Here is a 13,703-nt window from a genome sequence, read left to right as displayed (position 1 = left end):
AGAGATGTTATAATGGTCAATCAAGCACAGGCTGCCATGAGTGCAATCAGATACTTGAATGGGGAGTCGTGGGTGCCTGCACATATTCCCCAAGACTCGATGTCAGTAGAACCTGCCTGGATTTACCCAGAGAAATTGTCCATGATCAATCCTTGAGATTTTGTCTGATCATCTGTCATTGTGTTATATTGATTTGAAATATCTTTAGATTCATTATGTGCTTCTCAAGAACATAAAATACTAAAATCTTCAGGAGAACTAATAATTTCCAGCGTACAGTTCTTGATGAAAAACATATTACTGTCAGACTGTATTACCTGCAGATGTACGGCATCCCTTGCATTCTTGTATAGCTGTGTGTGAGAGGCTGATGTTACTTCAGCCTTCATGCATGCAGTGTTTAATTTGGAGCGGTGCTCGTGCACCAGTGATATCCATACACTGCAGGGATGCGTAATCCAATATTGCCTTGAACGTTCATATCATTAGTAGAGGTGTGCTGTTTACACCATGGACATTACCATCATCAGTTTTGGTCGGCCAGCACATAGGGGACTGAGAAGAAATGTTATTGGGACTGGGGAGGGGAGGGGGATGGGGAGACGGTGGGGGGGGGGGGGGGGGGTTGATGGTCTTGCTGTCATTGTTATTAAACCATTCAACTGTAATGTATTATTTCTGGCCGTATTGTATTGGCCTCTCACCATAGAGATCAGTGAAAGCTCCTTTTATGTGTTCCTGGTTCATATACTTTGCCTACATGTGAAATAGGAGAAGGAACACTAGTCTGGGGTAGATTGGCTTGGTTTAGGTTTTTCATTTTATTTTATGTTGTTTATTGTGGACGACATGAAATACGAAGACATGACAGAGTGAAGGATTGTTGGAAAATCAAAAACAAGTGTGGCATGACATTTTCATGAATTGCCGACTAAATAAAAAAAATCAAATTTACTACACGTACAGGTGCTAGTAATGCAGGGGTTTGTTCAACTTCCACATAGTACCCATTTTATTTTCACAAATCTTGGCTCCTTGTAAAATTTGTGAAAGTTCCATGCATGCCAAAATTTCTGGTGTCTAATGTAAACTAGATATTGTAACAGATGAAGGACTGGCAAGGATAAAGGAAGACACAGTAATTAAGGCAAAGAGAGAAGTTGGTAATGTAAACAAACATCCATTTTGTCATTAATGCATTTCAGGAGGATATTTGGACTTATATTGCAGGTTTTCATTGACTGAGCAAGACCAAATATACATTAGATGGTCTATTGTTTGGTATTTAATGAATTAGGTAGAAGGAAATCCATAAATCCCCCCCCCCCCACAAAAAAATACACGGGATCAAACTATTTAAATTTAAAGTGCAGATTGTACGCAGTGCATTGCTTTGAGATTGATTAGCCAGGTTCCACAGTTAGAAAGTAAACTGTAGAAATTAAATATTCAAAGTTATGTCAAAACTAGCTTGACATGACTGATTTTTTATCCCTCTCAAGCATAAGAATCAATTTTATTGTGAACAGTATTGCATGGAAACAGATGCTTTGATGCCTAGATGTAATTAGGACATCTCCTATGCATAAGATTCCTGCAATATCATTATCTTTATTTACATAAATGTTATCATGATTTCATGTGACAGTGTGTGGAAAGTGAATTACCCAAGTTGTCTGAAAGTCAACAGAATACTATTATTCTGAGCATGGAAAAACTATTACGAGCTTCCTACTAGTGTACAGTGTACATTGTAAACCAAAAAGGTAACAGTTGCAATGACCTTGTACCGCCAACATGCAGACAACCTCAAGCACAAACACATACTGTACAACAACTTCTACACCTCTTTTCTGTGCCTCATTGTGTGTGGAATCACTGTGTCTACATGGCTGTGATGAGTCATGGCTATAGAATGCTGTGCTGTACAGACAACACAGTCATATTTGCATTCAATTTGAAATGAAACAAAGCAGATCGAGGGTGAATGGGGCCTGAGTAATATGGGCTAAGTCAAACTGCATGCAACATGTAGACCTGCAGAGCTTTTTTAGCACTAGGGAAATCCATGTCTCAACATTATGTCGTCTTACATTCAGTCTCCATATGTTGTATTTTATTGCATGTACTGAATTTTCTTTAATAGGACACTTCATAAGGTTTCTTGCATTCAGTGGTAGGGACACAGGCATGGTAATGGTAACCAGTTGTGAATTTTAACACATTATTTGCCAATGAGTCAAATGTGCACAAATGTCACACACAAACCATTGAACAGGTAATAAATGTGGCATGTAGGCCTAGAGGGTTATTAAAAGTACAATTGAGGTCTCTTCTCCTCTGTCTTCTGGTCTAGTTTTGCCTAATTGAGGAAGTGAGAATAAGAACTCATCACTTAATCCTGTCCTGGGAGACACATACATTCTGTACCTGCATCGTTTTATTCTGAAACTGATATGGTACTTGTACTATCTCAACCATTGAATACATTTTCTTGATGACAACTACAGTAAATATAATGTGCAGTTTCTCTTTTGCAATCATACTAATGGCTCTAACTATTGTCACAGCACTTTAAAGTCCATCAAAAATTTCTTGACTTGGGAATGGGATGACCTGCTTCTCAGTTAATTCCAAGATCATAATGATATGCACAGATGCAAATTGTAGTTCTTTTTTCTTTTTGTATGTAAACCATAAATACGATGGGGCCAACATTGAAACAAAGCTTACACTTTTCTTGAAAGGCCTCCAAACCTTGAAACTGTGTTTTGATGAAAGCCGACATATCATTTTAAAAGCTACAAACTTGAAGGGAAGGCTGTTGGTTTTGTATTGGTATCGATGTAATATAAGGTCACCCGATTCCCAATTATCTAACACCAGAGTTACAGTGTATGTACTGATTTGTCCTTTCATAGATTAAAAAAAAGTACAGGATAGGTCAGTGTTCATTTTCCTGATGAATCAAATAGAGTATGAGCTTTAAAACTTACTGTGTAAAACATTTTCAAAATGTAATAGGATTCTTAGGCCAAGTAAAATAGATTCCCATCCCAGTGTTTGGAGGAGAGCAATATGTCAGGTTCATGCTATATTTCTGATCTGAAACGGCTGCATACTATGCAGTTGTATTAAAGTGAGTGTTGTTTGGTGGCCCAAAAAGTAATAAATATAAGAAAAGTTGATTTGGGAACTCAAAAAGGGTATGGACGGGGACGACAACAATTTTTCTTTTTCATCGGCATTTTGAAAAAAAGTAAATAGTTAAAAAGAAATGATGTGGTGCCAGAATCGAATGCGTGAAAGTATGACAAATTACTTTATTATGTTACCTAGCTGTGTAAGTCTCCTTATTGATAAGCAAAAGCTAGGAATTCACATCAAGAAATAGTAAAGAAAAAAAATGGACATTTGTACACTCTACTTCTTACTGAGACTATTTGAGCATGATTGTCACAAAATTCATGAAGGTCTGTCAGATTCAAACTGTTCTTTCATTCATGCATGTTCTCAGTCTGTTATGTTTGCCCCTTTTCTGTGTAGTGGAAAGAATCTAGGTATTTTCCCCAGACTGATTTTACCCTTTTGTCTTCTTTTTTTTCTTATCACAGAGCAAGGAAAGTACTTGAGACCCGCAGCGCCAGTGATGATGACAAGGTAAGTACACAGTGTATAAGTGTGAGAGCGTGCAGCAAATCATGTTGGACTTTTTTTTCGATTTCCATACACACCGTTAATTTTGAATTGGGGGGGGGGGGGAACCTGAAAAGGGTATGTCTGCACAATTAGTTCTTGTGCTGAAATCAAACTTGAATACAGATCCTGTCAGGCTGCAGAAAACCACCCCCAAAGTATTACAAAATTTCTTGTGACAGTCTTGCAAGAGACATCATTTTAAAGCATTATTGCTGAGAATATTGCTTGAAGACCCCATACACAATTGAGAAACTGAACTTGCATTCTGTATGTCATAATGAAATAGTCTCACATAAACTGTGGATGAGCTCATATCCATCTTTCATAGCGTGTGTGACAATAGCCTTTGATAAACGCCTCGTTGCTTTATTTTATAGTGCATACCGCTTGTCTGATTTGAGACTTTCGGTCCAGGCAAAGGATGAACATGCAAGTGGGTACCACCATCAACCAAATTTTTACAAACTTGGTTTAGATTTCATAGTTAAAATAGTCTACTCGATTCTCTACCATAGTTAAAATAGTCTACTCGATTCTCTACCAAAATGGTCTCAAAATAGTAGTCACCAGTCAGCAGGCTTATTGTTCAGATTACATCAGTATACATTTGGTATGGTATGCAGATCTTATGAAACTGAAGGCAATACATTATGTTCCAAATAGACATGATGTGTTTATAGTAGTCTTCTTGCTGGATACACAAAGAGTGGGATATACAGTGGCTATTGTCTTGTTGGATTTCTGAATTTTATCTTCATAGGGGTGCCATCTGCAATGGCATATTGAATGGATAAGATGTCTTTTTTTTATAGATTATTGTATTTTATCAGATGAATTATCATTTATCATTGTAATAGTTAACTTTACCCCCCCCCCCAAAAAAAAAAAAAAAAAAAAAACCCAAAAAACACACACACACACACACAAAAAAACACCTTAGATGACAGAAAATTGTGCCCCTAAATGTGTAACTTGCAAAATAGAAGATAGTTCAAAGACAGTTCATGTGGAGTGGTCAATTGATGCACAGCTAGTAGACACAAGACACAAGACACGAACAGTGTATATAAATATGCCCTGTAAATCATTTGTCAGTGCATAGTTTTGAATAGAAACGTGAGGCAGATCCATGCCACTCAGTTGCATGTCCATCCCTTGCCTCGCAGCTCTGCTTTCATCATGAGCTGAAAACCAAGCCACAAGGCCTGTCAAAGGGCTAATGTAATGCATACTCAAATGAAAGTTTTGGTGATAGGTTTATAAATCCATGTATACACGTAGCTGGTGGTATTTTTTAAGATAATTTTATGCTACACTGAGATTTGTCGGACATGCATTATAATCAGACTCTCAAAACAGTGTACAAAAAGTTTTTGTAAATATTTTTGATCTTCAGATGTAGGGTTAAGGCATCGTAAGCTTGTGCAAATGTAGTGGGAATGACATTCAACTTTAACATTATTTGATGCATGAAGGATAATGTCATTGTAGCAATATGAGAAACATGCTGTCACATAAATAGCATGATTGCAACTGATAGACAAATTGCCATACATCATAGATATTAGAAATAATAAATTTCATGAAATTGAATAAATAGCATGAATTGTCAATGTTTCATGTCACTAATATGTATGATTGTCTTAATCAAGAAGTGAAGGCTGTATGTTCTTTGGAACAGGCAGACCTGACAGGCTTAAAAGATGCTGCAAGGTGTATATTTACTTTAATGGTTGAAGAAGTGATGAAATATGATGTTTCTTTCCATACATGATAACAAAGAACTCATACATTTGGAAGGTCTGTGAGTTTCAGACACGTCTCGATAGTTATGACTATGATGCATTCCAACAACTGGTATCATTGATGATGACATTTGAATCAGCAATTTCATGCACTGTGATGTCTAGTCTCAGTCAACTTTGCTCTTAACTCTCTCAATCATTTGTCATCCTCAACATTTTTTGGTGATTCAAAACTGAAATATACATCAGCAGCTTTTCAGTGCTTGATTCAAAACTGTCACTAGTGTGTATGTTTACTTTGGGTTTAATCTTGTTATGGTTACATGATTTAATATGAATACAATAAATATTTGTCTTATCCAGGCCTATAACTTCAGTGTTCATGATGAAAGTGCTGGTATAGGCTAACATGCACGGGCCATCTTAATTGTGTGATTTATGACATTGCCTCATCAGATGGTACACGTGTATGAATGTTTTGATGTGGTCTGTACACGTGAATTACAATTGTATTAAGAATCGTACATTGTATCATGAAGTATTGTAGTTCTCCATGGAGTAATGCATGAGCCACTGATGTGGATATCAGTGTGTTCAAACATGAACTAATAATGAATGCCTCATGAGCGTGTTGTGGCATTTGTTGCTGCAAATGTTTGTCTTGATCTGCGGCATGCTGCTGAAGTTCCTTCACCTGTCCTCTCCCAGACTTCCATGACTTTCCCACACTTCTAACCCACACCTTCTTCTAACCAACACCATTCATTTAACGACTCCTGTCATCTTTTGCCGTGTGTTTCAGTTATCGCATTTTATCCTGCAGTCACTTTCACAGAGAGAGGAAAAAAGAAACAACAACAAAACAAAAACAAATAGTTTTCATTTAGGAAGGAAACATGTAGCTTTGGAGCTTGATCAACCATTCTGAGGAACAATAACAAATTAACCAACTGAAAGAATATTGGAACTCAACAGTGTTTCAAAAGGTAAATTGATATGAAACAGTCCACTGCTGATGACCAATAACAGTTTTAGTTCATAGAAGGTACCAATGTACCAAACAGAATAAAGACTTAATGGCAAACACAAAGATGGAATTTTGGTTTGCAAAAAAAAAGAAAAAAAGAAGCAAGACCCCCATCAGGCATTATCCACATCTGTATAGTACATGTGGTATTCCTGAAATATCAATTTGATATAGAACAGCTTGATTTTTAAGAATTATATGAAAGATCTCTCACCTGTTTATGTTTTATCATTTAACAAATGTTGAATCAGAAATACATAAATGTTACAGCTACAGCATCCTTTATCCAACATAATTTTATCACTTCAACAATTGTGAGCCTGAATCTACAACCATTTGTGTGCTCATATCACTACTAACAATCATCAAGAATCCGTTTGCCTGACTTTTGCTTACCCATTTTGCCTGTGTTTGTAGCTGTCACAAGGTAAAATTGTCTGCTATATAGGTTTGTTTAACATCGGACATTATCAGCTACAAGTCCTGTGAAGCTTCTACCAGTGCAAACATATACACAGGCATGATATTCTGTAGATTTAAATCTGATTTCAGTTTTTTTTTTCTCAAGTCTATACACATTTTGCTTTTTCAATGTATCTAAATCACAAGAAAATTTTTATTTCCGATTTTTTCCACAAACCTCAATTTCTACACTGATACACCTGTGCATTTCATGAGAATAAATCTAGATTCCTACTAAAAAAAATATTAGATTATAGGAATGGTATAGTATTGATTTCAGGGGAACCCATTTGAAGTGTGAATCAGAAAATGAATCACTTAAATTTAAGAATTAATGTGATATCAAATAAATTAGTGAAAAGGTATGCTTATTGGAATAACATGCTACTGTACCAATAAAATATCTTATGATACAGAACATTGCTTATAATTTTCTCTCTCTGCTACTTCTTTCTTCAATGTGTCTTCTTTCACCCTTATCCCTTTTTCTGCTCCACCTTCTTATCACATTTGTTCTTTGTCTCTGTCATGTCTATATATTTGCTCTGCACTATCACATACTATAAAAATGACACAATCTTATTTCATGGCTACATTCCTAAAATTCAATGCAAAATACCTTCTCTGACATGGATACATTTTGTCTGAATCTTCTACAACAACAATGCCCATCTTGTTTGGGTAAAATGCATTCACTGCCTTTTCATATTTCAAAACATCTTCCTCGACTCTCCTATTCTGTGTCCCTGACTGTGATCTTTCTTATTACTCTCTGTCCTCTGTCATTGTCTTCTGTAAATTTGTGTTGTCTACAAAATGTATCCTTTTCTCATACCTTTCACTGTTCATTGGGATCACCCTTTTCTTCACACCCTCAATCCCCTTTCCCAAACTTTCCTTGGCCCTGGTGGCTCACCTTTCAAACTTCTGCGGCCATGCTGCAGATCACAGACCTTGAAGGCCAGCTGTCCTCAAGCAAACAACTCCAGGAAGAGGCTGACCACAAATACGATGAGGTACCAGTTGTGTGCAACATTGCATGCCACAAGGCCAAGTTGGGTGCTACATACCAGAAGAGCACAAGTGCTGAGTGTTTTTTGTCAAAATTAAGAAGTCATGTTGATAGCTGTGAGTCGAAAGTGAAAAAGCTGACAAATGATTTGGGAAATTATTATTCAGTATTCAAGCATGGTGATGACACTTGGGGAAATCTTGTGACTTATCACACTTTCCAGATGTGTGTAATGGGAGATGAATTGTGAAGTGGTACCTTTTCATCTTTGAAGAGAACTGAAACCAGTGACGTATCAAAGACATCCACTCGTGCTCTTTGGGTTTAGCACTCGCTTTCATCTTGTGATATTGATAATGTGATTGATTTTTTCTTCCCCATCTTGATTTTCTATTTCTGCTCTTTCAATATCTTCCAATGTTGCATGCGCCACGGTTTCCCTTTAAAAGGTGTGTGAGTTAGAGGAGCAACTTAAACAGGATAGACATAGAGTAGAAGAACTGGACAGATTACACGCAGAGGTAAATTTCTTTGACTATTCTTTGTTTTGATGAATACACATATCGTTGATTTTCCTTTTGATGGATGTGTACAAGATTTCCTTTCTTTGTCATGTACAAGGTAACCATGTTGTCATTTATTTTCTTATGCTTGTTCAGAATATGATCAAACGTAAGTGTGCAGGAACATAATCTGTATGCTCATGAGTATCATACCCATGTTATTTAAATTTTATGTCAATGTTATCAGTATAGTTAGAGGGAAACTATAACACAAGTTGAAAAATTAGTTGACCAAACTGAATGTTCACATATTTGCAGATTAACATTGGAATGTCACAATTTGGCATTATCTGAAATCTATCAGAAGTCGTTTCGTTGAATGATATAAAAGGCATCATTTTATGTTGGTTGATATCCACAAGCTAACACTTTCAAACTCTACTTGAGAGTTAATAGAGAATTATGTAAGAAAAGAAAGGGTTGACCAAATTTGAAAATATTCTTTATGACTTTGCCAAGAATTTCAGTGTCTTCATGTTGTCCAATCTGAAACATTACGTTATTCCTGGAGACTGATTAATTTGCTTGTCAAAAGAAGCATACAATGTACATATGACATTTTGGATTCCATGTGCAACACAGAGCATCAACATTTACATGTGATATTCTAGAATTACGATGTGATGTGGAGATGAACAAATGGAGTGGCCAGGAGGTTAGTATAACAGCAAAGATGTTGCATCCAAGGCCTAGTAATGTTTTGTGTGGATGCATTTATTCCCACCAGTCCCAACGTAAGCTGCAGATGACTGAGCAACAGCTTGAGGTAGCCGAGACCAAGAACACAGAGCTCGAGAGGTAAGCCACAGTAAGCCTGGCAGTGCAAGTCTCTGAGAAATTCTCTCCAGGAGTTTGATTGATCATATATTTCACAAAGGCATTATCTTCTCATAGGGAATCTCCCACAATGTGTTGCATATTGACAGTATTGCCTTTTGAGAACCCTAGAGACAATCTATGGTAAAGATGTCCATCCCAAGATAAAAGTTGGCTGCCTTGAAGATCTTTGTGGCAACGTCAAATGCGCGCTGGTTTTTGTCAGATAACGGCGACAGTTTTCCGTGTACCATCACCTAATGGGCTTACGTGTTAATGGCCTTATATATATTGTTCATTAAATGAGTTGTTTTCTTGCTGCCTTTTTTTGTCATATCTATAGCAAAGTTGCTGCGCTGACAGATGAGATCACCACCCTGAGGAATAACTGCAAGTCACTGGAGGCCCAGGACAGGGAGGCAACAGAGCGTGAGGAGAAATACGAAGGACAAATCAAGCAACTTAGGGACAGCCTGGATGAGGTTTGCTACGCTTTGCACAATTTGCTGAGATGATGTAGACTTGTTGATATTTGTTATACTGCTCACCGTATGATAGGCTATCAATGCATAAAGGATGCTTTATAAAAGCACAGGAGTTGCAAATTACAGGTTTCCCATCCCATGGTACCATCTGCCCACACAATTTAGGATTGGTGCTCCCAATAGCAGAGGCACAGGGGAAGAGTTTCCCATGACACCAGCAGGGTCTTTAATTAGTGATGATAACAAGGAGTTTTAGTGGTGATGGTGGTTTTGGTGAACCAGACTTCCTTACTCCTGATGTAGAGCATTTATTTTGTTAGTTTTTAACCAGTGAGGTTCAAAATTTACTATGGTTTGGAAGATGAGTTTCCCAACTGAACCTCCTGCATAAGTATTCTGCATTCTGTGTCAGACACCTCATCTGAGTGGCAAGGGACTATTTCCATAGCCAGTTGGTGTAATATGTTACTCATCTGGGGTGTCTGTGCTGCTTCAGGTAGGGTTTTGACATGATGGTTAACTTTGCTAGTTTTACTTAAAGGTTTTTCTTCTTTTTGTTGCTGAGTCCTTTGTTTTGATTGTACGGATCCTCTGCTTGTTCCAACCCCCCCGAAAAAAAAGATGTCTAAATGATTGCTGGAAGAAAACAAGTGATAGCCACTTGTCTCCAGCAATTCTGCAGTATTGTGCTAAAGGTTGCAATGTATGGTTCAGAGTTTAAATACATATCTCTCCCTGTCTTATTTTTCCCCCTCTCTCTGCCACTCTGTCTCCTTTATTAGAATACCTTATCTGCACATGCTTCCTGTCATTTTCTCCTTCTGTTATGATATCCTATTGAGTGTGGTTACTCTGTAGATACAACGTACATGTTGTATTGAAGTGCAAATTTTGTATGTATTTCTTATAACTGTTACGATTGATGCATTTAAATTTCATATCTATTGTTCTATTGATAATTTTGATTCATCAGCTTTGCTTTCACGAACACCTTTATTATGTGATGGGGAGTGACACATGGGGGCTCACTTGCCACCGGGTAACAGTAAAGAATTTTACTTTAGTATGTATGGCCAAGTGAATAGATGATAATGATGATGATAATGATTCTTTCTCCCGTTTCTTGCTGGGTGACAGGCCAGCAACCGTGCCGAGGGAGCCGAGGGCCAAGTCAAGTCTCTACAGCATCAAGTAGACACCTTGGAAGGTGAGAGGTCGACTATGTGTGTGCCACGTGTAGGCACCTCCAAAGCACAGTGGTTTGAGAGCACAACTGGAGTAACATGATTGAAATCTTGCTTTAAAAGAGCATGTCAAATCAGCAGTGCCTCTGACAGCAACACATAATCTTCAAATCTTGGGATGTGAAATCCAAAGCTAACAATTAGTCAATTGACTGCAGAGAAATCATGTGGCATATAATGACTTTCTGCAAGGTAAGCTTTCATCCGTAACTTGCAAGATGTAGCATAGGCTATAAACAATGAATTGTAGTGCAATATGGAACACAATGAAGTATGTACAGGTAGTATCTTTATCACTTCATATTGCATTCTTGAAGGATTTCTTCTTATTTTTGATTTATTCTCTTTTTGTGTGGCAAAATGGTGTCTCGTATTTAGTCATTCAGTTTCCTTGGTGGTCATTTTTCACTGTGATGTTTAACAAGTTCTCTGAAAAGAATGAGAATGCAGAGAGTTTTCTGTAGGGACTAGAAATGTTGATATGATTACATACAAAGTGGAATTCAATCATGTTCTCCATGCTCTCAGCCATTGTTATGTGGTCATTTTTGTTTTGTTTTTTTCTCCTCGGAATTCTTCTTATGAAAGTCAGCAAAGTGATGCATATCCGTGTGTGAATGAAACTTGTTTTTTTAAGACAAAAGAGAAGGTAGAATTAGTAAATATTGATTTAATTGGATCCAGAATTTGATTTATCGATCTCTGGTGGAGAAAATCATGCATCACAATTTTGGAATTGTGTTGTGGCTGCCTTTGTGTAGTAATTGAATTGAAGCTCATGCTGATTATGTGATCAATAAGTATTCATCAGACATGGAATGTATTACTTTCTGGCTTGACTAAAATTGCTATAAATGTCTTATATTTCTGGGACTGTAGGAGATAATAGTGTCAGTGGAAATATGATATATTCTGTAGCAGCAAAGCAGTTCCTAACATCTGGATAGTTTGGAAAGATGTCATATTTACGTGGCATTCTTTATGAAAAGTCAGTGTGCGCAAAAACCAGATACCACCCATATGTAGGATAATTCTATACCTCAGTACATGATTATTTTATACTTGCATTGTTGCATATTTCTCTTTTTTTTATATAAACCTGTATTTTCCCCTTTTTTTCAAAGCAGTGAATTAGCATACCATGGTTTTGACATTTGTGAAATCCTGTTGGTTTTTCAATTGAAACAGAGCATGTGTGATTAACAAGCATGCTTGCCTAGAAGTGAAGAAGTTATTTCCAACCTACTAAATATGACGCCTGTGGAGCTACAGTCTTGCAAATCCTTGTCCTCCTTTGCCATTCGCAAAATTAGTGGGAAACCTTGCTAATTCAAGGTCTTCATTGATTCAGATCCATTCTTCAAATACAGCTTCTGAGACCCTTTCTTTGGTATCCACTTCCTCATTCTGATGGTATTAAAAGCAATGGACTAGGAGGCAGATATATGAGCTTTGATTGCAAACATGTGTACCAAATCAGAGATGCATGACCATAACACTCACACTGCACTCACAAGTAGCTTGTGACAAAAAGATATCTATCGCTTTCCTGGTGTATAAGCCTCATTTGTATCAAAAATTGATTATGCTTTTCGCTTTGTTTGAAAGTAGTGGATGGGAGGAACGTAGACGTGGCAGTTTGTCCATCGGCTTTATATTGAAGAGTATACATAATACCCAAACCAAGTCCTTGCCATTGTGTAGACAACAACAGAAACCCTGCAATCAGCAATTTCTTATCTCAACCGGTTGTCAATGGCAGATAGATTAACCACTGACACTTGTTGGCCATTTTTAGATCCATATATCCGGGGAGATGTTATGATGTGTCACATTGTGGCTAGTCCTCACAACCTCACATTCGACTGCATGGAGTGTGTACTTCATACATATCATGACAGACCTGCATTCAGTGTTCCGCATTCTGCAGTGATTCCTGTTTGCTTAACAACAAAAATAAATCAGTCCTAGTGCATAGTAACTAAAAACATCTGGACATACACATGGATCATCTGCATACAGTACAAAGAATATATATAAACATGATCTGTCACTCTGAAGACCTGTTTTATTGTGTATTTTTGTTCTGAAGGATTAAGGGGGTTGGAGTTGAAATGCAAGAAAAGTTCGCGATGAGAGTACAAATCCCATTTTTGGATTACTCTCCCATGTTTTCCCACTGTCCATTTTTGGAATGATACCTTTGAATAAGAAAAATATAGGACAGAAATTGCATCAGGAATGGCAATTTTTTTTCGGAGGCAAAAAGAACATTTATGCCATTTCTTTTCATGTATGGATTCGTATTATGCCATAGTAGGCTAGCCAAGTGTCATGTTAATCCAATCCATGTCATCACACATTCTAACCCCTTGAAGCATTAATCTCCAACGTTATGGCTCAGTATGTCGCAGTCAGTTTGACATTCAGTTATATATGTGATGGCATGGTTATAATGCCGCTACTACTGAAGGACTTCACTCACAGAAGTAAAATTGTAGCTAGTACATCAACAGATTAACAGATCAACAGATTAGTTTCAACTCAAGACTAGTTGTGGTCATCGTATATTTGTGTCATTTGTAGGTTTTTGTATCAAAAAACTAATTCATCGATTGTTCAGATGACATATTACCTGTTGTGTTGTGGC

The 13,703-nt window shown here is 37.2% G+C and overlaps 1 protein-coding gene across 5 annotated transcripts in view; it reads left to right on the top strand.

Moving 5' to 3' along the window:
• The window catches only part of LOC139739350 (tropomyosin-like), a 59,095-nt gene that overhangs the window by 27,155 nt on the left and 18,237 nt on the right, over nucleotides 1–13,703 (top strand). For 4 of the 5 annotated variants that reach the window (XM_071649967.1, XM_071649971.1, XM_071649970.1 and 1 more), the window contains 5 exons: nucleotides 3,615–3,660; nucleotides 7,878–7,949; nucleotides 9,236–9,306; nucleotides 9,668–9,806; nucleotides 10,947–11,016. In XM_071649967.1, the coding sequence (XP_071506068.1) occupies nucleotides 3,615–3,660; nucleotides 7,878–7,949; nucleotides 9,236–9,306; nucleotides 9,668–9,806; nucleotides 10,947–11,016 (398 nt within the window). Of the gene's footprint in view, nucleotides 1–3,614; nucleotides 3,661–7,877; nucleotides 7,950–8,394; nucleotides 8,467–9,235; nucleotides 9,307–9,667; nucleotides 9,807–10,946; nucleotides 11,017–13,703 lie in introns of all 5 variants that reach the window. The other variant, XM_071649968.1, reaches the window with a different exon arrangement.

Source organism: Diadema antillarum, unplaced genomic scaffold (genome assembly GCF_040938485.1).
Source record: "Diadema antillarum isolate AM-2024a unplaced genomic scaffold, OU_Dant_1.0 seq00000798_RagTag, whole genome shotgun sequence".
Lineage (NCBI taxonomy): Eukaryota > Metazoa > Echinodermata > Echinoidea > Diadematoida > Diadematidae > Diadema > Diadema antillarum.
The sequence above is the reverse complement of the archived record's forward strand: the minus strand, read 5'-3'. Positions and strand labels throughout refer to the sequence as shown.